Source organism: Tiliqua scincoides, chromosome 3 (assembly GCF_035046505.1).
Source record: "Tiliqua scincoides isolate rTilSci1 chromosome 3, rTilSci1.hap2, whole genome shotgun sequence".
In the NCBI taxonomy this organism is placed as follows: Eukaryota; Metazoa; Chordata; class Lepidosauria; order Squamata; family Scincidae; genus Tiliqua; species Tiliqua scincoides.
This window is the reverse complement of record NC_089823.1, coordinates 62,307,969-62,333,107: the sequence shown is the minus strand read 5'-3', so window position 1 is coordinate 62,333,107 and position 25,139 is coordinate 62,307,969. Positions and strand designations below refer to the sequence as shown.

The 25,139-nt window shown below is 40.7% G+C and overlaps 1 protein-coding gene across 1 annotated transcript in view; it reads left to right on the top strand.

The window, feature by feature from the left end:
• The first annotated feature begins 240 nt into the window (after positions 1-240).
• Positions 241-25,139, top strand: part of HLCS (holocarboxylase synthetase) — a 130,488-nt gene continuing 105,589 nt past the window's right edge. Inside the window, exons 1-5 of the mRNA XM_066620855.1 lie at positions 241-495; positions 6,147-6,299; positions 7,356-7,518; positions 8,190-9,148; positions 10,834-11,016. Coding sequence (XP_066476952.1) covers positions 241-495; positions 6,147-6,299; positions 7,356-7,518; positions 8,190-9,148; positions 10,834-11,016 — 1,713 coding nt within the window. The remainder of the gene's footprint in view (positions 496-6,146; positions 6,300-7,355; positions 7,519-8,189; positions 9,149-10,833; positions 11,017-25,139) is intronic.

Here is a 25,139-nt window from a genome sequence, read left to right as displayed (position 1 = left end):
TTTGAGACAAGACCCAGAGGAGAGGGCGGGAGTGACAAGGCGCGTGAGCCTTTCAGAAGTGCGGTTCGCTCAGCCAATCGGCGTCCGCGTGGGTTGGGTGGGCAACCAATGGGGAAGCGGCAGAGGCGGGAGCTGGCTGTGTCTGCCGCCGGCTCCCCTCAGCTGCTGTTAGTGCCGGGGCGGCGTTGGGGGCTCGCGGTCGTTGGAGCCTCCCGTCCCTGGCGGCTTCGCCCGCGCGCCATGCTGATCACGCTCTGCTACCTGTACTTCTGGGCGCGCTGGGGAGCCTGTTCGGCGGGCCTGATCCGCCGCACGGTGCGGAGGCTGCACCAAAGCCGCTGCTCCTTCACCTTCTCCTGCTGCCCGGGCCCCCGCTGCCCTCGCCAGGCGCCGCACCGCCAGCCCGCGCTTCGCAGGCAGGGCACTCCCCGCCCCTCCGAGGAGAGAGTCTGCCTCAGGGTGGGGGACAAGGTGTTCTTCACTGACGACACCCAGGTGTGCTGCTGTGGACGGGCCAGGCTTGAGCGGGAGAGGCTGGGCCCGTGTGGCGTTCACACTTGCAGGAGACACGCGTGTGCTTGTGGAAAGGGGGGAGGCTTCTGCTTCACACGAGCCTGGAGTAGGAGGGTCGGTGCTACTTAGCCTCTAATGGAGGAAGCCCCATTAAGTCACTGTTGCCCAATGTTGCATGTGCACAACAGGGATGCACCTGTGGGCTGGGCAGAAATGGGTATTAATCTCTCCCTGCTCACCTCAGACACCCTGGTTTTTCCACCGCATAAGGTTGTAGTGCTGTTAAAGGGTCACCCGCCACTCCGGGGGCACTAACTGTAGCACAGTGCTTCTCACCAGTGGTACGGGTACCACCAGTGGTACTTGGGATGGTGCCTGGTGGTACTCCCAGGACCGCCACTGCTAGGCACTGAGACCAGGAACTCGACACAAACAGTGGCAGGAGGCTTGGCTCGGTGGCAGAGCTCCAAAGCATGCTTTTCCATGCTCAAAAAATCCTTCCCTACCACCCTGGGTGTTAGTGGTGTTTGTCGCATTGCATTTGGCCTCCTAACCTGGAGGTGACTGCCAGTGATGTCATTGCCAGTTACTTCCGGTGGTACTCTGAAGAGGTGGACCATGTGAAGTGGTACAGCGGAAAACAAATGTTGAGAACTACTGCTCTAGCACAGGGATGCCCACACCCCAGCCCTGGGGTAGCTTGCAACCCTTGAGGATTCCCAATCCGGCCCTCAGGGAGCCCCTAGTCTCCAGTGAGCCTCTGGCCTTCTAGAGACTTGCTGGAGCCTGTGCTGGCCTGATGCAACTGCTTTCAGATCTCAGCCAACTGTTCAGCCTCTCATGTGAGCTGTGGGATGAGGGCTTCCTCCACTGCTTGCTGTTTCATGTCTGTGATGCAGCAGCAGCAGCAAAGGAAAGGCCAGCCTTGCTTTGTGCAAGGCCTTTTATAGGCCTTAAGCTATTGCAAGACCTTCATTCATTCACATAAGTTCCATCTCTAATATATTAATTTATGTAAATTTATTCAAATTTAAGTGTAAGTTTAACACCCAGCCCCCAACACAGTTTCAGAGAGATGATGTGACCCTCCTGCCAAAAAGTTTGGACACCCCTGCTCTAGCATATTATAGCTTAAATGAAAGCCATATAAAACAAAAGTCTACAACCATAAAAAAGCAGTCAAGCTGACAGTATATTCCTAAGTAACAGACCAATCCTATGCATTTCTACTCAGAAGTAAGTCCCATTTGTGTCAATGGGGCTTACTCCCAGGAAAGTGTGGATAGAATTGTGCTGTAAGCCCCCAGTCTTATTCAATGAGGCTAATTCTCAAGCAAGTATATTATAGTATTGCAGCTGTTAGGGTTTGCCTATGGATGGAATCCTGGCATTTTCATGGTGTTCCAAAAGTCCCATTACCCACCTCCCCATGGCAAATAATCCTCTGCTATGGAAATGACAGTGTGCATGCAGACACTCTGGAATAAATCTTGCTAACAGCCATGTTGAATTAGATTTTTGTCCTCTCTGTTCATATGAGATTGATACAGTAGTAACTTGCATGCATTTGAACAAGCTATATGGGGGTAATGGGACTTTGGGATCACTCTGTACAGTACACCTGTTTTCATTTGACAGCAGATTTGAACCCTTGGTGTGAGTCTTCATTCATTTAGATAATTAGCTTGTGGAGCTGGTGTGAAGTAACTAAGGCTGTGAGTGTAGACATACTGTTCTTGATTCAAATCTCATCTTGGACAAGAGTTCCCAGGTGGTTTTAGGTAAGCTGCTATTGCCTCACTTCTGATATGGGATAAAAATACTAACTTGCACCTAAAGGTTGCTGTAAGAATTACTAAGATGGCCTGGAAGCATTTTGAAAGCTTGAGAAAAGTATTATGAAAGTGGTAAATATTTTTCATTTCAGAGACATAAAATGTGTCTGGGATACAGAATGTTGGAGTTCAAATCAGTGCAGTAAGGCTGTAGTTCTATGAAAACTTAGTCCTAGGTCAGTGGTTCTTAAACTGATGGGTCGTGACCCACCATTTTGTATAAAGGTTCCCCTGTCCCTTTACGGGGGGTGGGGATTGTGTTGCTGCCCTCTCCCCTTTACTTAGGAAGTTTTAAGATTTACTTAGGGAGTAAATCTCCCTAAAAGTCTGAGAGCCATTGTCCTAGGTAATGCTCATTTAACTCAGTGGTACTTGCTTCTGGGTAAACATGCAAATTATGAACCACAAAACCTACCCTTAAATATATTTATTACTCATGAAGTTCCATATAACTCACATGAGTTACAGTTCTTTAGTGTGACTCCCACATACAATTGGTTACACCAACACAACCACAGCAGCATCTCCTAGTTCAGGGGTGCCCAAACCCCGGCCTGCAGACATTTGCGGCCCAAAGGGACCCCCAATCTGACCCAAAGGAAGCCCCCAGTCTTCAAGAACCTTTGGCCCACCAGAGACTTGCTGGAGCCCATGCTGGTCCATGACTACCCGACGTGAACTGCCTCCATGTGTTTTGTGCTTTTCCCTGGGCGTTATTTTACCCCCCCCCTCCCAATTTCTGACTTGGTCTGTATGTTTGCTGAAAGCACATCCGTGATTGTCCCAAGTGCATCAATTTATGCCTTGATGTGCATTTATGTAAATTTCTTCAAATTTTACATGTAAATTCTTTTTTTCCTGACCTCTGACACAGTGTCAGAGAGATGATTTGGAGCTTCTGCCAAAAAGTTTGGACACCCCTGTCCTAGTTGACGCTATTAGCTGTAGTCATATTATCATTGATAAATCGTCTAAGTCTGTAAGCAAAGGTTGAAATTCCTTTGCTTTGGCTATGTATGATTTGACTCCTATCCCTGCCATATCTCTTACTTCTTTAGACAGTTGTATAAACTTACATGATACTGTTGTTCTTCAACTAAGAAAGTTTGCAGTCTTGGTTTATGTATAGTTGTGCTGGAATGATATAAAGCTTGGTGTTAATGCCAGCGGTGGTGACTTGTATAGTTCAACAATCATTGTGCCCAAGGATAGTGTGAGAGGTCAGGCATTGTCTGAGGGCTCACACTAAACAGAGGCTCCCCTGGTCACTGATCCCTTAACCTTCAATACTAGAAGCCATGACAATGCTCAGTGTCTGAAAGGGGGAGATGGGGGCACCATGAAGAGCCCAATGCAGCACTTTGCCCCGAGCGGCCTCTCACTGACCTGATGCTGGCACTGATTGGACATCATCCTAAACATTTGCAAACAGGCCCCAATCCTATCCAATTTTCCCATGATGGTGCAGCTGTGCCAATGGGGTGTGCGCTGCATCTTGTAATTGGGGGCAGTCACAGAGGCCTCCTCAAGGTATTGGGATGTTTGTACCCTTACTTCAGGGCTGCATTGCGGCTGCACTGGTGCTAGAAAGTTGGGTAGGATTGGGCCCACAGTAGCTGATAGGATGCACTACTATCCATTTGCAAGTTAGTAAAAGTCTACATCAGTACAGTCGGCAGTGGTGTGTTTTAGAAATGTTAGGAGTAGTGGGCCCACTGTACCACAGAACTCATACCTGCAATTTCATCCAACAGTGGATCAAAATGTACTCCTCCCCTCCCCCCCAAAATTCCACATACCCTGCAATAGCAGAATCATTTTTGGAATTGATCTCTCCGAAGCACTTTTGTCCTGTTCACCTCATGCCTGCCATTTCTAGCACTTTTACACAATTTATGTAATTTTTGTAATTTTACACCATTGTTCAAGTGGACTTTAGCATGCCGTTTAGTATCCATGTAGAGTTCCGAAATCAAACTGCCATGGATATGGTGGCCCTACTGTACTAAAAAAATAAATATTAGTATAAAAAAAATCTGTTGACCTGATGTCTTGGTGCAGTAATTTGCAATCCTACATAGATATAAAATGAACAAAATTTTGGTGCCTCTTAAAAGAGGATATAACTTTGAAGAGTTAAGTACTGTAATATGTTTTGGTTGCTATTTTAAGGCTGCAGTTGTTCACTTACCAGGGAGAAAATCCCATTCATTGGAATTTACTACTGAGTAAATTCATAGGTTTGTGCCGAAAGTGCATTTAGGAAGGCAAAATATATTATTTAATTGGACTTCTATAAGTATAAGTCTTTTAAAGGTATAGTAGTTGTTGGCATCCTTCAGTCTCGGAAGACTATGGTGTCACGCTCTGAATGGTGGTTCTGGAACAGAGTGTCCTCTCCAGTGCGCGAAGCCTGGGTAAAGTAGGTATGGAGGATAGGCTGTTACCCATGCAGCAAATCCCCCCTCTCCACATCACTGAAATCGTCCAATGGAAAGGCAGAGGCCAATACGGGTGGTTCCAGCGGCGTCGCAGGAGTTGCCAGAACATGACTGTGTTCAGCCATGAACTTTGTTTTTTAATCTGTGAAACTGGCTATGGTTTTGTTAATTCTAGTTTGTTTGAAATATTACATTACTTTTTTGATGTGTGTAAACTTTGTTCCATTCTTCCTCTACGAAGCTCAAGGCAGTATTCGTGGTTCTTCTCATACCCATTTTATCAGCAAATGGAGAGCTGATATGGTCTTTAAATCAAAGGCTGGCGCAAGATTGTCAGAAGTGTTTAAGAGAAGTGGTTGTAAAGGGAGTGGAAGGAATAGGGAAAAGGGCAAATGATTCATCTCTGCTAAATTGGTTGACAAATTTTATCCTCTAGTACAGGGGTGCCCAAACCCTGGCCTGGGGGCCACTTGCGGCCCTCAGGGGCTTCCAATCTGGCCCTTGGGGAGCCCCCAGTCTCCAATGAGCCTCTGGCCCTCTGGAGACTTGCTGGAGCCCATGCTGGCCCAAGGCAACTGCGCTCAGCATGAGGATGTTTGACCTCTTACCTGAGCTGTGGGATGAGGGCTTCCTCCACTACTTGCTGTTTCATGTATGTGATGCAGCAGTGGCAGTGAAGGAAAGGCTAGCCTTGCTTTGTGCAAGGCCTTTTATAGGCCTTCAGCTACTGCAAGACCTTCATTCATATATATATGTTCCATCTCTAATAAATTCATTTATGTAAATTTATTCAAATTTCCAATGTAAATTAATTCTTTTTTTCCCTGCCCCTGACACAGTGTCAGACAGATGATGTGGCCCTCCTGCCAAAATGTTTGGACACCCCTGCTCTAGTAGGAGGAGGACTACTTTGAATTGGACATGTTTTGAAATGTATAAAGCAGCTTCCCAGTGACCATTATTTGTTTTTGTTAGATTTTTAGACAATCTAACTTGCAGAGGAGTACAGGTGATAAAGGTTTTACTGCCACATAGTGGTTTTCAGTGTCTCATAGGCACCATGGATACTAACTTCAGCCTGCTGTATGAAAAGTGTTTGACATTCCTGCCATAGGGTGTAATGTGACACCTCTCTCTCTCTCTCTCTCTCTCTCTCTCTCTCTGGTATTGTGTGTTAGGATTCTTTTAAGCAGGATCTGGATAAAGGAAGTTTATGTCAAATATAAGGCTTAATAGTGTGATGAAGTTTTCTTTATCTATTATGTTTTTCTAAAGTTAAATCAGAACAAATTTTCAGGGACAAAGGGAAAATAAATTACCCAGCATTTGTTGAAACAAATTTCTTTTTTCTTTTTAGCCCCTTGATGATTTAAAAAAATGGACATTGCTTATTGTGTCACCATTTAGTTATTCCAACAAAATATTTGAAGCAGAACATATTGCATTTGTGACTGAGAGTACTTCAGTTCAATCAGATAGTTCACAGGCTGTTGCTTGTTCAACAGAAAAGGTAGGTTCTTTTTTTTAGGTGCTTTTGGTAAGAAACCCTTGAAATCTATGACAGTAATATAGTTTTAAAGCAACAACTTTGTTGTAAAAAACAACCAATAAATCTATCTTGTATCCAACTATGCAGGACATATTTCCTGATTTGCTGTTGAAATATGTGTTTTGTGGGAGCTATCCAAAAGGTTTGTACTTGCCTTGTACAGTTCTGAATTCTTTGAGTGGCGTTTACATAGGACAGTTTTCCAGTGTACCATGTCAAATCACAGACACTTTATTGCAGACAGATTCTTAGAACCCAATCCTATGCTGGGGCAGCACCAGTAATAACTGTCATGTGAGTGCCGTAAGGCACTTAGCCGCTGGTGGGGAGCACACAGCACCAGTGGAGAGGCCAGCACCCACAGGATGCTAGGCCTTTGCACCCACAGGATACTGAAGAGGAGTGCCAGTCAGTGAGTGCCCCGCTGGGCAGTGGGAAGGCTTTTCAGGGCAGAAGGAGGAGTGAAACTGGGCACAGGGAAGGCCAAAGGGTGGATTGGGCACAGGAGGGGGTGAGGCTGCTGCTGAATCCTATCCCTCTCCCGAGCTGCGGAGCCCGACACAGGTCTCCTGGGTTCTGTGCCAGCTAAGTAGCGGATGCAGATCAGAGTAGAGCCATCGGGACCACCAGAGTTCTACACGGGGTAAGGGAACCAATGTTCCTGACAGCAAAGAGTCCTTAGGCTACTGCTCTGGCCCTGCAGGATGCAGCTGTGGCCAGGGCAGCATAGGACTGGGCTGTTAGTGCCTTCATTTCTCAGATTTAAATTGAATTTGTTAGCCTTTCTGTTTAGCCTTTCATTGGTAGAATCTGTTAACTTTTGTCTTATTGTTGTGGATTTCTTCTGATCTTTGTATGGAGATTCCTAGCTCTGGAGAATGCATTTCTTAATCACCTGGAATTTATAAACTGGGATTGTAAATTCTTCATGATAGGACTGTGAATTTGATTTTGCAGTGTCTTCAATGTTCTGATACTTTAAAAAAAATGGAAAATATACTGTGTATTTTTCCCCAGGTTGTGAAGTGGTCAGATTATTGTTCACCTTTGGCCTTTAAACCTGGAGAACCTTACATATTATTTGCAGAAGCCAGCATAGATAACTTCAGTAGCCTTGGGATAGCATTTATGGAAGATAGACTCCAAATGGATAATGGAATGGTGCCTCACAAAATTGTGTGTAAGTATCTTGAAGAAACTGTGCCATTGTTATAAGTGCTTAACACTTATTCTCCATTGTCTCTAGAAATCAGTATGCCTGCAGTTATGTCTTGGAGTAAAGATTTTGAACTTGAAAAATGCAAATCTGGTAGTTTTTATAGTAGCAATAAGAGAGTCGTTGCCCTCAGTCTGACCTCTTAGACACTTTTGTGAATGTGTTCAGTATAATAGTTTATTTGATTTATTTATTGTGAGTGTGTTCGGTATAATGTCTTATTTATGATTGATTTATTTAAAGAATTTATACCTTGCTTGTCCCTTGGCAAATCAAATGCCCAAGATGGTTTAAAAAATGTTCACAAAATACAACACAACAACTGGATTTAAAGAACACAAGTATTATTTGATAGTGTAGTTGATGTATTTTAATCACTAACAGTCTCATCCCAAAACTTGTATGGTCAGCACATACCTATTTAGGAGGGATGCTGATTCACGGCAATATTTGTACAGCCTGCTGTTGTGTTGTAAGACGTTGCATTGCAAACAGACAGGTAGTAAACTGCAGATATGTTAGCACAATTATTTAGGGTTAGAATATCATGTCAAGCTTATGCTAAAGTCAGAATTATTCAGCATTGCTATTTCTGTCTCTTGTTTTATGTATTTTGCAATTTTAAAATGGGTCAGCTGTGGACCTGCAGAAGTCAGCATTAGAGGCGTTAGAACAACTGACAGTGAGTACTAAAAAGGAGGATTATGTGAAGAAGATACAGCCTCTTGAACTGACTCAAGATTCTACTGTTGAGACTGCTGCTAAACCAGAAGCTGCTGTTTGTGCAGGAAGTGGTGAGCAAGAAGAGCAGACAATGGAGTGCATACTGCAGAAAACCAATGAACATCATAAACAAGTTGAGCATCTGCCTGAAAATGAAATAGGTACTGGTGACCATCATCACCTGCATCTCTCTAGCTGCCACGAATGCTTGCAACTTGAGAGTAGTACAATTGAATCGGTTAAGTTTGCCTCTGCAGAAAACATTCCAGATCTTCCTGATGATTATAGTGGCAGTTTGGAAGATGATAATGATGCATATCTGGCAAGAGACCTGAAAAGAATAAACCTTACTGGAATGCCTCCCAATATCTTAATTTATGTTGGTTCAGATGGTGACAAAGTCAAATTTGAAGAAATAAAATCAGTTGTCATTGAATGTGTTGATATTAATGCTTATGCTATTTACCAACTGTTGGAGGATCAAGTTCTAAGTGTTCCCTGGATTGATAATTCATTGCTGTTGGTTATTGCTACACCAGAGCCCATTTCAGATGCTGTTTCCAAAAAATTTCAGGTTTTTATGTCAAAAGGTGGAAAGATTTTAGGACTTTCTTCCTCTTTTATTTTTGGTGGTATACGTATAAAAAGTAAAAATGAACTGGCGGATACAGTACAGACCTTTGTGTTTTCTAAAACTAAGAACAATGAGATGAAACTAAATGTTCTAGCTAGTGGAAAAATGTTTGAGAATGAGATTACAGAAGAACTCAGTCCTGTGAAGCCACTTGGTTACTTGGACAACGCAGACAAAGATATGGTGATTGTCCACCTGCCATATGGAAATACTGGAGGTGAAGCCATTCTTTGTCAGGTATGGTGTGTGAAATGTCTGTTTTTCCTGTGTATTTTAAGGAAATAATTGCAAGAAAATGACAAGATTTGTAGGCAAATTTATTATGATTATTGCTAACGTACAGCAAACACACGGAAAGGAGAGAGGACTGCGCCCTCCTGGCAGCAACCCTGAAACCTATACGTCCACCAAATCTACCCCAACCCTCTGCATGTTTGGTGCAACATCAGAAAAGGGAGTTTATATGTACCAAGCTGTACACGGGCAGCTGCCTCTCTGATATTATGCTTAATGTGCAGAGGCTTGGGGCAGAGTTGGAGTGGGTGCTGATGTTAGGGATGTGACCAGTGGGCTCGGTCTTTCTTCCCTTTCATTGTGTAAGTATACGTGCTCGGTACTGGAGGACTCCTAAAGAGCCCTTTAGAATGCAAATTTGGATGGCAACTTGCACTACCTGTGTCTTAAATTTTTGTTCTAGAAGATAGCTAAGGCGTTGTTGTCCATGGCTTGAATCCAAAGTATCCCTTGTATGAACAGAAGATGTTTTTGCTTGCATACTGTTTGTGTGCATGCTGATATTTATTCTGTGGTTGCAACTCCCTGTGTTCCATCTCACATAGTTCTCATGCTCCTTGCCTTCAGTAGTAACTTTTAATGGAATGGAAAAGGCTATAGTGGGAAGGCGGGCAGGAAAAGCCCCATTATTACACATATAGTTCTGCAAGTTGGTGGAATTTACTGTAATAAAAGTCCATACTCCAGTCCTTTTTCTTGGTGTAAAAGGCAATGTAATGCAATTCCAGTATTCAGATTACTGTTGCAATCCTATATATGCTTACCTGGGATTTAGAATTTTTTTTGAAACAGACTTTCAATCTGTATGAGATGCTGTCTAGGGCAGCTTTGTGGGGGCGGGGCAATGGCAGCTATGTGATTGCCATGATTGCACTGCTGGTTGGGCACAGAGTGTTTCTTACCCACTTCTGCCCAGTCCACAGGTGTACACATTTGATCCCTGTTGTATATATGCAATGTTGGGCAGAAATGGCTTAAACTTACTGCAGCTTACATGGCCTCCAGGGGTGGGGGAGTTCTGCAAATCTCTTTTCAGGGCTATCAGTGTCTCCAAAAAGGTAAAAATAGTGATTGTGACCTACTTTTGGTTTGTAATTGCAAAACTAGAAGTGAATCACGATCACTGTTTTTACTTTTTCCAAAGGGAGCCCTGCAGAGGGGTCCACGAAGCTCCTCGCACCCCTGGTCTGTGGTATGTTTAAAAACAACAACATTCTGTCCCCATCTGTGTTGTGGTGTGATAGTGGCAATCACATTGCGGTCATTCCTGCCCTGCCCCTTAAGGGAGCAGGGACGGCTTCCTAGGCTGGTGGGTTGCAACCCACTAATTTGAAAACTATTTGTTTAGAGTATTTTCATACAAGATTGACAGTGATTTCAGGTAGTAAGTATTCCTGGTTACTGGATTATTGTTGCTGCCATCTCTGTTGTGTTACTGTGGACTCATTATTAAAGAACTTGGTGATTGAACATTAACCTCTAGTGGTAGGAATACTTAACTCTTTGAATGTAACACAGTAATTGATTAAAGAATTAGATAACAATATAATTAAGATTATATTAACCTCAGATTTATAAAATATCTTAATGAATTTTAAGAGTTCTTTCCATCTGCTATATTTTTATAGACACATTTGGAAGCGAATGTCAAAAATTTGTCTAGTCAAAGGCAGAATGACTTCAGATCACTCAAAATAAGTAATGCCAAAAGATATGAAGTTTTTATTGAAATCCTGACACTACTTGGCTTGAGATGTGGATTGAGTAAAGTTCCTCCATTAACTCCTATTTACCTGCTATCTGCTGATAAGGTAAGCCTGTGTTTAATTTGAGAGTGGCTTTACAAAATGCCATAATTCTTACACCAGTGTGGCCATTAAAAAAAAAGTGTGGTTATTGGACAATGATGTATTGGAGAATATGTTCGTAACTGGCCTTAATTAGTCTGGCATAGTGTTGCTCTTGATGCATTGATTTGTATATTCACCAAAATGTATGGCTAGTTGGCATTTCAGTTAGGAGTGTGTATAGGGGGCCTGTTGCAAAGTGAGTGTCCATTGCTGCACCCCCTCCCACTCAGTTGTCATCATTCCCCCATACATTCAAAGCATGGTAGCATTGAAGTGATGAAAGTTGGGCAATGGTTTATGCTTTTACAGTACTTCACTTAACATTCTATTTTAAGATTTGTGTTTAATAACAATTTTTGACAGCAGAACTAAATTAAATATTTACTGTAATTTTTCATTTATATTAAAACACACACATTGTAGTACTTTACTGTAAGGATGTCTCATAAAGAAATGGGAAAACGACTGTGAAACAAGAAAGAAGTTAAATAAGTAGTAGTAGTAGTTTATTTAAAGGTCTCAGACCAGCATAGAAGTAACAATACAAATTTATAAACATAGCGTAACATAATGGTCAAGAGAAAGAACACATAAGAAGAATATAGTGCTGAACTTGCAGCGCAGATTAAGAATTGGAAATGGATGTGTAAACCAGCAGTTCTCAAACTGTGGGTCAGGTACACACCAGTGGGCTGTAATCCAGTTTTTGGTGGTTCATGAAACTGGCAGAGCAGGTTAGGCTATGTACATCAAGGGTGAAACAAGCTGCTACTGGGGGGGGGGGAGAGCACTGCTTCCAAATCACTATTATAGCTGCACCCCTTGGCATTTATAAATCAGACTTCAGCCTCTAAAGTTTGAAAACCACTACTGTAAACAAACAACTATGCAGTGGAAGATCTGATAGTCTGGTCTGTGAAAGTACAGTCTGTTTGCTATGTGGATCTCTGAATTTTTATATAGCATACATGCATAATTTTTATATAGCATGCATGCATACCTATCTTAGATACTCACCTACAGGACAAGAAATTTCTGCCAATAAACCAAGCTTAGATAATCACCTTGCCTTATGTCCTAGGGCAGAGCTTTTCAACTCTAGAGAAGTTGTTTTTCAAGCAGCAGTGCTTTTCAAGGGGAGAAGCTATGCAGAGATAATTAGAGGGCCATTAATCTAAAAGGCAACCCCTGGAAAGGTCCAGCCAAAGTTAACCTTTTCACTGCTCCTGAAACTTCCAGTGAATTGTAGCCAGCCTTCTTTAAGTTTATAAAACCTGCTGCAGCCATTTGCAAATGCTTGCATTTTGCAGAGGTCTGTTTTTTTTAAACACCAGGCTACAGTTCAGTGCACCATTACTTAAGAATAACATCCATGGAAAGCAATGGGTCTGCTTCTGAGTTGATAGGGTAGCAACTATGTGCAGCTGCACTTACAGTAATTCCTTGTTGCTTGTCTCTCTGGTGGGAATTGAATTGCACATTCCCAGTTATGTGTTATAAATTGTATGTTACATGCTGAGCCTCTGTCTTCACACATCGGACACCTTAAAGAAAGGATTTGATTAATGGTTCTCCTGCATTGGTTCCCAAACTTTGTCACTGGCATACCTCTTGGCAGCCCATTTCCATAAATTGTATCCCTCATATTAGCTAAATGTTTGTAATTAAAAGCCTCTATCTCCTCCATGTGAAAACCCATACTTCATGTATTCATCGCATACTTACTACCCTTGCTGGCCCTGCAAGGCATTCTGGAGCACTGCTTGCCTTTTACTTCCATTATTCAATTCTTTTTCAAGCATCCCTAAAGGTCCTGTTGAGTGCCCCTGGGAGTACATGTACCTCAGGTTGGGAACCACTGTTCTACTGATGTTTACAGTGCATTTACTCTGATAGTGTTTACAAAGAGGTTGTAAAGATCAGAATTAAAAAAGTTAAAGAATAAAAATGTATCTTATGATCTTTTTACTGTATTTTTAATAAATTGCTAAATTTTTAATAAATTAGAGACTGTATAGTTCTTAGGTAACAATTACTAGTAGTTTATTTTTCAGGATCTGGCTTCAGGTAAAATCAAACAAAACTATAGTCAGACACCCCACTAAGTTTCACCCCCAACTTATCCAAGGGTAATAGAAAATTCCATGACTTGGCTCAAAAACCTGCCCTTGACTTATCTCTGAGTCTGCAGTGATTTTGAAGGAGCCTTTCAAATTGCTTTAACTTCTCTTGCAAACAAGCAGAAATTAAAACTTTAGCCTGAAAGATAGGTTTAGATCCTAATTTTGAGAGCAGAGCTGTGCTCATAGAATCAAGTTTCCCTCTCGCTTTTCATCCCCTTTCACCTCTGAAAGTCTGCTCCTGAGGACTGGGGGATCCTTTGCAACCAACTGTAATGGGGGGAGCTGCACCTGTATGTGTTGGGGGGGGGAAATAAGCAAAATTATGTTTTCTATTCAGGCACGAGTACATAAGAACAGCCCCACTGGATCAGGCCATAGGCCCATCTAGTCCAGCTTCCTGTATGTCACAGCAGCCCACCAAATGCCCCAGGGAGCACACCAGATAACAATGAGACCTGCATCCTGGTGCCCTTCCTTGCATCTGGCATTCTGATACATAGCCTATTTCTAAAATCAGGAGGTTACTCATACACATCATGGCTTGTAACCCGTAATGGAGTTTTCCTCCAGAAACTTGTCCAATCCCCTTTTAAAGGCATCCAGGCCAGATGATGTCACCACATCATGTGGCAAGGAGTTTCACAGACCAACCACACGCTGAGTAAAGAAATATTTTCTTTTGTCTGTCCTAACCCTCCCAACACTCAATTTTAGTGAATGTCCCTTGGTTCTGGTGTTATGTGAGAGTGCAAAGAGTATCTCTCTATCCACTTTATCCTTTCCATGCATAACTTTGTATGTCTCAATCATGTCCCCCCTCAGGCTTCTCTTTTCTAGGCTGAAGAGGCCCAAATGCCTAGCCTTTCCTCATTAGGAAGGTGCCCCAGCCCAATAATCATCTTAGTTGCTCTCTTTTGCACCTTTTCCTTCTCTTTTTGCACCTTTTAAGAGTACCTTAGGACAGTGTTATTCAAACTGTGAGATGCGGCTCTTTAGGGAGGTGCCAGGAACTCAAAGGGGAGGCGCAGGATGTCCTCTCACAGTGATACAGTCACACCCCTGGTCAGAATAGGAGCCCATCTTTTGCCTGTCATCTGTGCTTTTTTTTTTAAAGCAGAAGAAACAGGAGTTGAAAGCAGAAGAAACGCCCTGCCCTCTGCTGCCTTCTGTGTTTGATGCATGTTGTCTCCAAAGCTCTTCAACCCCCATCTGGCAAGTACCAGGCATGCTCAGCTTGCAGTCCTTAACCCTCAATGATCCTTGTCTGGTTGGTTCCTAGTTCCCAGCCTGGGATCACTTCTCATCAAAGTGAAATCTCTCTTTTCAACCCTCTCCCTCTTCCACTCCCCCCTTTCAATCTCCAAACCTTCCCGCTTTCCTCCCCTTCCCCAAATAAAACGCTTCCTATTTGACCAGTCATCAGGACTCTTAAAGCTGCTTCCATGCAGTTGGCAAAGGGGGAGGGGAGAGACAAGCACACACTTTATTTGGCCACGAGCAGAAAAAGGGTACTGTTTTTAAAGTGATGTATTATTCTTGTTGTTTGACTGAAGAGGAAAGGCTGTATTTTTAAAGTGATGAATCTTGCTGTTTGAAGGGAATACTTATCAACCATTAATGAAGTGATTGCCAGCCCAGTCCTATCCACACTTTCCTGGGAGTTAGCCCCATTGACTCTAATGGGACTTACTTCTGAGTAGACATGCATAGGCTTGAGCTGTGCATCTCCTAGTATAGGAGACAAATCAGCTTCCTAACCAAACCCTTATCAGTTCTGATATATTTTCATGGTCTATTTTTGTTTTCCCCAGCAGCTGCTGGAAAAATTTAATTTCATTGAATTAATAAAGGGTTCAATCCTATCCAAGCAGAATGGGAGAAATGACTAGTTGGATTGGGGTCCACAGGGGTGTGTGTGTGTGTAATGTTGGTCAGACTGGTTGTTCACAAAGTTCATTCGATAAAACAATTCTATTGGTATGCTTACAAAGTTTAAAAAAATGAGTCCTCCTGGACTAGACAAAATCTACCTGCTCTAGCATCCCGTCTCCAACAGTGATCAGCAGCTGATCATTTACGATAAAGCATGTATATTGCTGTGTATTAATAATATATTTTTAAGATCTGCATTTAGTTAATGATATGATTAATATAATATTAATATAGTTAATATATATTTAATATTTAATATTATATTATATTATTATATTATTATTATATTAAATATAATGTATTTAATATAGTTAATATTTCTGGCCACTTCCTGTTTAATGATGTCACTTCCAGCCCTCAGGAACATGATGGGGAGTCATGGCCAACAGCCACGGGGGTCAAGGGAGCCACTGGCCAGAAAAGTTTGAGTACCACTGCCTTAGGACCTAAACTATAGTTTCTTTGGAGTTCTGTGCAGTGTAAAATAAAATTTAAGCCTTTAATTATATGTATCTCACATAATTTTATTCTGGAGCAAGTTGTTATTATCAAAGACCATACTATGCACAAATGTGTATTTAGGTTCAAATGAGAAATGAGTCAAAGCATATTGTACTCGTAGCTATCGACAAAGGGATTTGTGTCAAATTTCCAACATAATGTGACTTAATGTGACATAATGCTGATAGACATACTGGAATTCTTTTTGATGCCCCTACTGGGTTATCTCATGGGTTAGGCCTGATAATTGACTTCAGTGGGACTTACTGCCAGGTAACCTTGGCTAGAATTGTGGCCATATTTCTCTTCATTGTAAAGAAGGAGCTTGGAAAGCCCAGTTGGTTTGGTTTCTGATCATGAAACCAGCTGTGGTTTCTGACCATTCATTTTAGTTAGTCGGAGGCTTGGGGAGCCCTGTGGAGATGTTCACGGGGCTCCCTACACCCCCTCCCCAAGAGGCCAGCACTGCTGCCAGGTAAGGAGGAAACCCTCACCCCATGTCCTTGGGATTGCATTACTGCCATAGTCCTGCCCCTGCAAGCAGGTGGTTCCTAACTGCCCGGGAGGAGTTTAGGAACCACTGGCATAGGGAATAGCATTGGATGAGAAAAGGTTTATGTCAAATGCAGACTTATGAGAGCCTAGGTTCCCTCTCTGTGTGTTTAAATATTTGTTTCTATTTTTATTTTATTTAAAATATTTCTGCATTACTTTTCATGAAAGAAATCATAGAATAGTGGTTCATACTCTTTTAGCACCGGGACCCACTTTTTAGAATGAGAATCTGTCAGGACCCACCAAAAGTGATGTCATGACCGGAAGTGACATCATTAAGCAGGAAAATTTTTAACTGTCCTATATTGCAATCCTACCCTCAGTTACCCAGGAGTAAGTCCCATTAATTATCATTGTTCAAAGCATCTTCATAGTAGCCTGTTAAATGTACAAGTCTGTGACATTTCCTCAAATGCAGTCACTTACTAGCGTAGTATCAAGTCTAATATATTAAAAATAAGACATTGAAATGAATGGGGACCCACCTGAAATTGGCTCGTTCTGACCCGCAGTTTGAGAAACAGTCATAGAAGCTTACAGAATTAAAAGAATATTAAACATCAGTAAAAGTATACAATAAGAATTAACTAAAAATACCATTTTACTTTAATGGCTTTGTAAATACTGTAAGCCTATAGTATGGCCTAAAATTTTTGTCAAGTAATCAAGCTCTAATTATCACTTTGCCTTATTTCAGGGTCAATCAGAGGGCAGAGCCTTTCAACTAAAAAAATTTCATTTCTCCATTTCTCATCTCAGGCAGGCACCTCAGGCTTAGGCAGAAACCTATTAGTTTCTATAGTAACTTTCTTGGGAAATTCCAACCAAAGTTAACCTTTTATTCTCCAGAGAATTTTGCAAATGTTGCTGCAGCCTGGTTCCCTTTTGCAAAGGCTTTGCATTTGGCAGAGGTCTGTTTTTTGAAAAACCAAGATGTCACCCTCTTTTCCATTTGAAACAAAGTCCCAGGCTACAGTGCACCATTACTTAATAATAGCACCCATGGAAAGAAGTGGGTGTACTTCTGAGTAAAAAGGATTGCAACTATATGCAGCTGATTTCTCTGCTAGAAAGTCAGTTATCAGCAAAGGCTGGCTTCCTGGGGGGGGGGGGACTTACAACATGCAGTAAACCAGGAAGGCCTTTCAAATCTGCATAGGGTACTTAGTGATTGAGTTAAACAATACAAAGAATAGATACACTTAAACAATGATTAGCTATGCCAGACTCCTTGACCCTAGGGAGGAGAATGTCACCATGAGCTTGTGACTTTACCTGAATTTGGTCTGTGTGAGAAGTTTAAATGTGTTTGCATAAACAGTGTTTGCATAAACAGTGATTGGATTAGGAGACACTTTTGCATACAGTTCTTAAAACAATAGGAGACACTTAGACGATGATTTACTTGTTCCTGGAGATGATGACTTGTTCCTGGAGAGATGGATGTTGTAACCATGAGCTTGTGGCTTGACCAGAGTTTTTTTGGAAAATTGGCCTGTGTGAGAGGTTTTTGGCCTGCATGATATTTTAGTCCATAATAACATAACCAGATATAAAATCACAACTAAAAAGGCAAAAGGGAATTTTCACGTAACAGTAGGTTATTTTTCAGGATCTGGCCTGGGGTAAAATCAGACAAAACTATACTCAGACACCCCCCTAAGTTTAACCCCCCTCAATTATCCAAGGTTCATAGAAAATTCCATGATTTTTGGCTCAAAACCTGCCCTCGACTTATCCGTAGGATCAACTTATAGACAAGTATCTGTGGTGGTTTATTTATAGGGTAGTATTCAGTTAACAAATTACCTTTCCTACCCCCTCCTACTGAAGCCCCCAAACTCTCTGAAAAGCTGCTATTTAGAGTAAGGGAACTCAGCAGTGACATGGGATGTGGGGCTGCAGTGGTTGGAGGGAAATAAAAGGAAACGTCAATGGGGCTGTTCTTATGTTCTTAACTATGAGGTTAAGTAAAGTGGTATATGATCATGTAGTTGAATGAAAATAAATTGGGGTGCTATTAATTGTAAATAAGTTATTTGCTTAGAGATGTGCAGATCCAAAGAGGCACACAATCCTGTGTCTTCAATGAGGTTTTGGCCCTATCTCTCGAACAACAGTTGTCCATGCATACAGCAAATGATTTTTTGAAACTGAGGCATGTTTCAAAAATAGATTATGATATGGATGAAAAGTGATGTTCACTACTTAAAGAAGAGAAGCATGTGCAGTATTTTGGGCTAACCTGAAGTAAGTTTTGCTTTACAAACTATCCTTGCTTGTGTGTGGTTTTTATAGACAGAAGAACATTTTAAGCATTATGGTCTCCATAAGCTGCTGTAAAATACAGAGCTTAAATCCCTTTATTGTGTGAAGATCTTATGGTGTGTGTGTGTGCTGTTTGAATTGTTCCTGATTGAATTGTTACTGTTTATCCCATAATCTGTGAGATGCTGGACAGTTTATATGCACATCTGAATTAGCTTTCCTTTAGTGGCAGCCTCTAGAGATCTAGAGCACTGAGCATTTCATATTGCTTTAAAAACAAATCTACTGGTAATATTGTTTCTAAAAAAATAGGGTGTCTAAACGTGGTAAAAAAATTTTTTTACCACAAGGAGGCACTTCTGAGCTGTTGTAGAGCTTATCTTCTGTGAGTTTCTCTAATCATAGTGATTCCTGCCAGTGAAATAGAGATTCCTGTTATAATTATAATGTCAAAAGAAAGTGAATTACTTGATCATTCAGCTTTTTCATACTTCAAATAACCTTAAGCAGCTTAAAAAATTTCAAATTCTAATTACATTAGGCATTTTTGAGTAAATGCAAAAACGCTTACATTTGTAAATGCATATACCTGATAGTCTTTCTTCATTTTTTTCTTTGTTTCTTCTTATAGAGTTTTAAGTTTTGTTGTTTCTCTCTCTGCCCCTCAGATGATAGCAGGGTTAAGGAATAAGATTTAGAGAAAATTGAGAGGCAGTAATTTTTCAGAACAAAGATGCTGAGACACTTTACTTTTAAAAGTCAGAGTTACTACTGTGAGGTGAATGTCTTTTGTAAATATGTAAGCTGCAATTATTCTCTCTTTTAAAAGTTGTATTCTGTGTGGTTGTGGCCATGCAGTGGTCAATTAATTAGGATTCATAGAAGCTAATAAAATAATGCAGTTGAGGGTGTGTGCACATGCACGTTTGTGTATGTGCATTTAGTAGCATGGAGAGCTAATGGTGTGTGTGAGAGTGAGTGATGGTAATGTTTCTGCACCCATATATTAAAGGGGTTGTAACTTGTTAACCATGTATTAGTGTAGTCAAGTAGAACCCAGTGCAATCATAGAGATTTTGCTATCTTTTAAAATGAGGTAGGTTCCCAATGGTTCCACTAACAAGTAGAAACCCACCCAAAAATGTTCATGGTATGTTCAGAAATGTGTAGGTACTTAGCTTCTGCTATTTAAATCTAAGCAGCAAACTTTGATTTTAAATAATCACTTTTCAGCTTCTGTTTCTATTGCTTACTCACTGAATGCAAACTTTCATGCTCAGTTCTTTTGTAAATCATTTAAAACAAGTTGTGCTTGTCAAACATTTGTTTTATTTTTCTAAATTCCTTTCTATGCTTTTATTTATGCAGTTACTTTCACTAAATTTATTTTGTTAACTTCCTAAATTGCTAGCTGCTCCATATTGTCAAGGTAGACACTACTATTAACAGGGATTTTTTTTCCTTGCTGGATTTATGTTTAAGTCATCAGATTTATAGGTGACAGTCACTGTTTTCATTTCTTCATAATGAAGACATTCTCTTCTTATAGTAAGATTCCATGTTCCAGTGTAGAGGAAACTGGATGCCACCCCATGTATTAAATTCTTTTTTATTTTCCTACAATTTATTTTGTTAATTGTGATTCTCTTATTTTAAAGAGACTCTTACTTATCTATCATCTTTGAATTGCCAGTATTTTATTTTCTTAGATATACATTTTCATCTGTTTAAAAATGTTTGCTTCTGCTTTAGTATGTATGTTAGTATGATTTTTTCCATTATTTTCTGTGTTCTACTGTCTCTCTTCTGTTACTCAGCTGTTTTTTTTTCTTCAGTCTCAGAAACTGGTTTCTGGTTCTGCTAATCAATTAGTTTTCTTGCATAATGTCTACATCAACTGTGAAGGATTAGCTATAATTTTGAAAAGGTATCTGTCAAAACGGTCATGTTCCTAATATTTTAATTTTCCCCAAAAATTCCTCCACTTTTCTTTCTGTGCATATTGTCTTATTTCCCGTTGTAGTATAGTATGTACCATCAACTTCATTTACCCTTCCTTCTAGGGTAAGGACATATTTCAGAACATATTTCATGTTCTGAAATATGAATATACCCACTGCTGATATTTTGATAGTTGTCAATTATTCAATACCTCCCCACTTTTAAGATGGTGTCCGATGACAACTCTATACACATTCTGATCAGTTTTTCCTCATCCTCCAAGAACCAACATGCAAGCATATTTGGGGAGGGGGGAGAGAGAGAGACAGACAAAGACAGAGTCAAGACAAACTTTGGCTGGCATTTGGTCTTTTGTTCCAGGGAGACTGAGGGATGATGAAGCCTGTATTTTCTGAATGTCCCAGAGAGGGACACTTTAACAGCAGAAAGGGAGGTAAGGTAGGCTTTAGGTAGACATTTCTTGGGTAAACTAGCCTTTTGGAACTAGCAATGCTTGTGGTGCTCACCTGTCAGAAAAGACAGTACACTGTATTACAGTACACTGCTATTACAAAAGTAGCAAGTTTACTTTACAGAATACCAACTTGTGGAGCAGCCTTGAATTATGTGATGGTGTTATGCTTCTCCTCATAAAACAACCTGTTCCGGCATACTGATTGATGGACAGAAGAGCAGATTGTGGATCATAAAAGTCAGATCCAGCCAGATCTTCAACTTTATTTGGTTTGCAACAGAGCTTCCAGTTCCTTGTCTGCAGTAATGTGTGTAACTCCATTATTATACTATCAGTTTGTTACTGGTCTCTATTCAAAATGTAGATTTTTACTGCAAGGCTCTAAATGGTCTGGGACTGGGATCTTTAAACTCCACCCATGAATTTCTACTTGACCATTTAAGTTAACTTATGAGGCTTTTCTCTATATCTTGACACCATCTCTGATATGTTGGATGGTCATGTGGGATTAGGAACATACTATGTTCAAATAAAGAGAGGCCCATCTGTCTTGATTGTTTATTGCCTCCCAACATGCTATTAAGACCTGTCTTTTTTGTAAACTATTGGCAGGGGCATGTTAGGATGATGAATTGAACTTCTTGACTGATTTTATTTGTGGCTTGAGGTTGATACATTTTGTATTTGTATTTTGAATTGTTGTAATATTGTAGTGCCTTTTATCTGCTAAGGAAATTACTCCTAAGGGAGACCTTTTAGACACAAAAGTAGGATATAATTATTTTTATAAATATATTCTCTTTTACTCTGAAGGGCTTTAGATTAAGATTTTTTGGCTCTATTGGCACTGTAAAATTGGAAATGTGAAAGAACTACACTGTTCTTTTTGCTTGACATTCACATGTTGAAAAACTGCAAACATAATTCAAAGTGGGTCACAAGTGCACAGGATTCCTGCACTTGTTTCTAGTCTACATGTCACCTGCTTCCTTATAAAACCGATGTGGCTCTCCTTGTGTTATCTCCTCTTGATATTTTTTTGCTGTTTTGAAATTCATTTTGACTGTTCATAATGGTTTTATTATTGACTTATTGTGGTGTTTTTTGTTGTAAATCACATTGGGTCCTATGAGATAGGAATATATAAACTTTTAAAAATAACTAATAAAATGTTGTGGAAAGTTCATATGCACAGACCTCAAAATTGTAGACTGCAAAGGTTGAGTGGGACAGGCCATTTCTGTATCAGTCCTGCACTCATTTTTCTGGAATTAAGTTCTGCTGATTTCTCCTTTACTTTAAAAAATAACTGTGTTCACAAGCTTGGCTAAAGTGAAATTATTTTTATATTTTCCATCTTTTAGTACTATGAATGATTTTTATATTTTTAGAATAGGATTTGGAGACTCACAGCCCAGTCCTTTCCAACTTTCTAGCCATGGTGCAACTGCAGTGCAGTCCCAGGGTAAGGGAATAAATGTTCTCAAACCTTAAGGAGGCCTCTGTGACTACATCCCCAACCCAGGAAGCAGTGCATACCCTATAGGCACAGCAGCACTATAGGGTATGCACTATAGGGTATCCACTATAGGCACTGGAATATTGGATAGGATTGGGCCCCCAGTGTCTGAAGTCTGGTAACAATATGACTTCCTTTTCTTTTTTAACATGATGCCTGAACCATCTGAACAGAATAATTAAAGGGAGTGATTTTTCTGGATGCAGTTTCAACTTGGAAAACGACATAGCAGATAGCCTTTTAGGTCCTCCAGTTATAAGGGATTGGTATGAAGCAGGTGGGTTGACTTCTTTTTAAGCATGTAGACTTCATTCTTATAAAGAATGCTCTGGAGAGCCTGTTTGACAGTAGTTTGCCTAAACTATGACATCAGCAGTAAACATTTGGCAAAAATCTGTCAAATCTACGTAGATTGAAACTAGCACAGCTCTCTCAGAACTTTGTGGGAAAAATAGCAGCTTGCTCAACTAGTAATGGATTGAGAGAAGAGCCATATTAAGGTTTAAATATGCTATCCTGATCCTTCTCATTTTCCCATTAAACCTCACTCATGCCTAATTGTAACGTCATTGCTTAGTGCAAATTTGGTAGGGTTTGTTGGTTGGGTGGTGTGCCGTCTCACCTGCTCATTCTTAATAGGGGTAGTTAACACTTTCAAACCAACTGCTTTTTTCTTCCTTTAATCTCTCCTTTGTATGGAATTGTGAAGAAAGCTCACTGTGAAACTGTGAACCTGGCTTAATACGGTAGCAGCTGGGAACCATTTCTGTAATCATAGTTGCTGCCATGCCTATGGCTGTGGGCTATTTCCATGTATACCCCAGTTAACATTGAGTTTGGGCAAAAAATAGTAATTATAAATAGGTGATCCTGAACTTGATTGTAAAAAAAAAAGTGCTAAATGCCTTTTATTATATATCTGGTGTGGATGACCAGCAAATGGAATTATAAGGTGGTCATTTTTGCTTGAATTTTTTTATTAGAGTATGGCAGTACTTCCAAAATCTTTTGGCACTGAGACCCACTTTTTGAAAGAACAATCATTTGGGACCTACCTAGCTTTACTAGATGAAAAAAAGAGATCTAGAAATAAAAAATATATAAAGGTGAAGTTATTTTAATTGCACAGGTGTTGTTGCAAGGTTGCTAGAGACCCTGTATTTTTCAATAAATCTATTGTTGGCACCCCTCCTGAAGACAGAAACATATGAGCGCCATTTACAGTGCTTCCCCATGCACTTTCATTCCAAATTACAGGCATCCTACTCTGTTCAATGGTGTGTACTTCCTAGTAACTGTATTTAGGACTGCATGTGGAAAGGGAAGAGGGGTGGGCACAGGAAAGCCAGAGGAAGCAGCACTGAAGAACTGATGGGAAAGAATGTACCCATTTTCCCAGACTGTGTGACTGGTGCTTGCAGAGGGCAATTTGTTCTTTTCACCCACAGACCCCATTTCAGTTCAAAAGAAGCTGCTCTGGAGCTTGGGCACCTGTTAGTGCAGTAAAACCCTACCAAGGAAGCACCTAGACCTAGTGCTGCCTCCCTCCACTTGTGTGTGTGTGTGTGTGTGTGTGTGTGTCAAAAGGGAAGGGGAATAAGCATGGGAAAGCCAGAGGAAGCAGTGTTGAAGCAGTGACAGGGAAGAATATACCCATTTTCCCAGGCTGCGAAAGTCTGAGAATCACTGGGGTATGGTAATCTAACAAGTGGTAACCTGGTAAAGAAATATAGTGGCCCAGTTCAAATGATACTGCCCCTTATCTTTTCCATAAAGGAAAAGGAGAAGCAAAAGTGTAGCTCTCTACCCCATATAGTGGGTGCCCACTATGATGTATCTGAAAGGCCATAATATGTATGTATGTCCATATCACAGACCAAATTCCCAGTTTTTTTTTGGGGGGGGGGGATCTGTTCAAAAAGAGTTTTCACTTGGAATTTGCAAGCATGCACACGAGTTGGTGTTTCTAGACACAGGAATGTGGTGGGAAGGTGCTATCTTATTCCCCCACTGTGTGGGAATGTAGAGAAGAGTATTCTTCAAATGGGGCTCGTGAGGCTGATGCTGTTTATTACCCAAAGTATAAAGTGTAATGTGGAAATTATAAGCATATTTCCTTTCTGTCCTTCCTTAAGTTTGTAAAAGCTTTATTTGTGCCCTGTGGTAAGTTTTGGGTGGCAGTTAGTATATGTGTTCAGAATTACCAGTTGAAGAAAGATACATTTAAAGCCTCAAGGGAAGAGTCTGGTTTATGGATAAATTAGACTGTAGGCACATAAGGTTCGAATTAAGTGTGAAGTTGAGAGCTACTTTAAATGTCATATGGCATGAAAAATGTGGACTAGGTATTGTGATATTGAAATACTTGGTTCATTTTTTTGTTCAAAAAGTATAACCTTTATTGTTTGGTGATGATTGTTATTGTTTAGCAGTCAACCATTGCTAGTCATATGTGTCAAATTTGTCACCAAGAACAAAACATCCTACTCTTGACTATAAACAGCCAAGCACAAATGAGGCACCTTAAAGGCAACATAGTTCTAACTTCCACATTTGTCTTTTGGTTACAATACTTGGTATAGTAGTGATTATCTCCAGTGTTTGGAGGTAGGTATTTTTCCATTTGTATTTTATGAAGGGTAGCAGTGGTTTAGCAGTCTCTCCATTGTTTACCTAATTCTTGCTTTTTAAATTTTATCTTATTTAGGGCAATATTTCTTAAATCGTATAGCAAGGATCAGTCCACTGGTTTGTATAGACTCATGCTGCC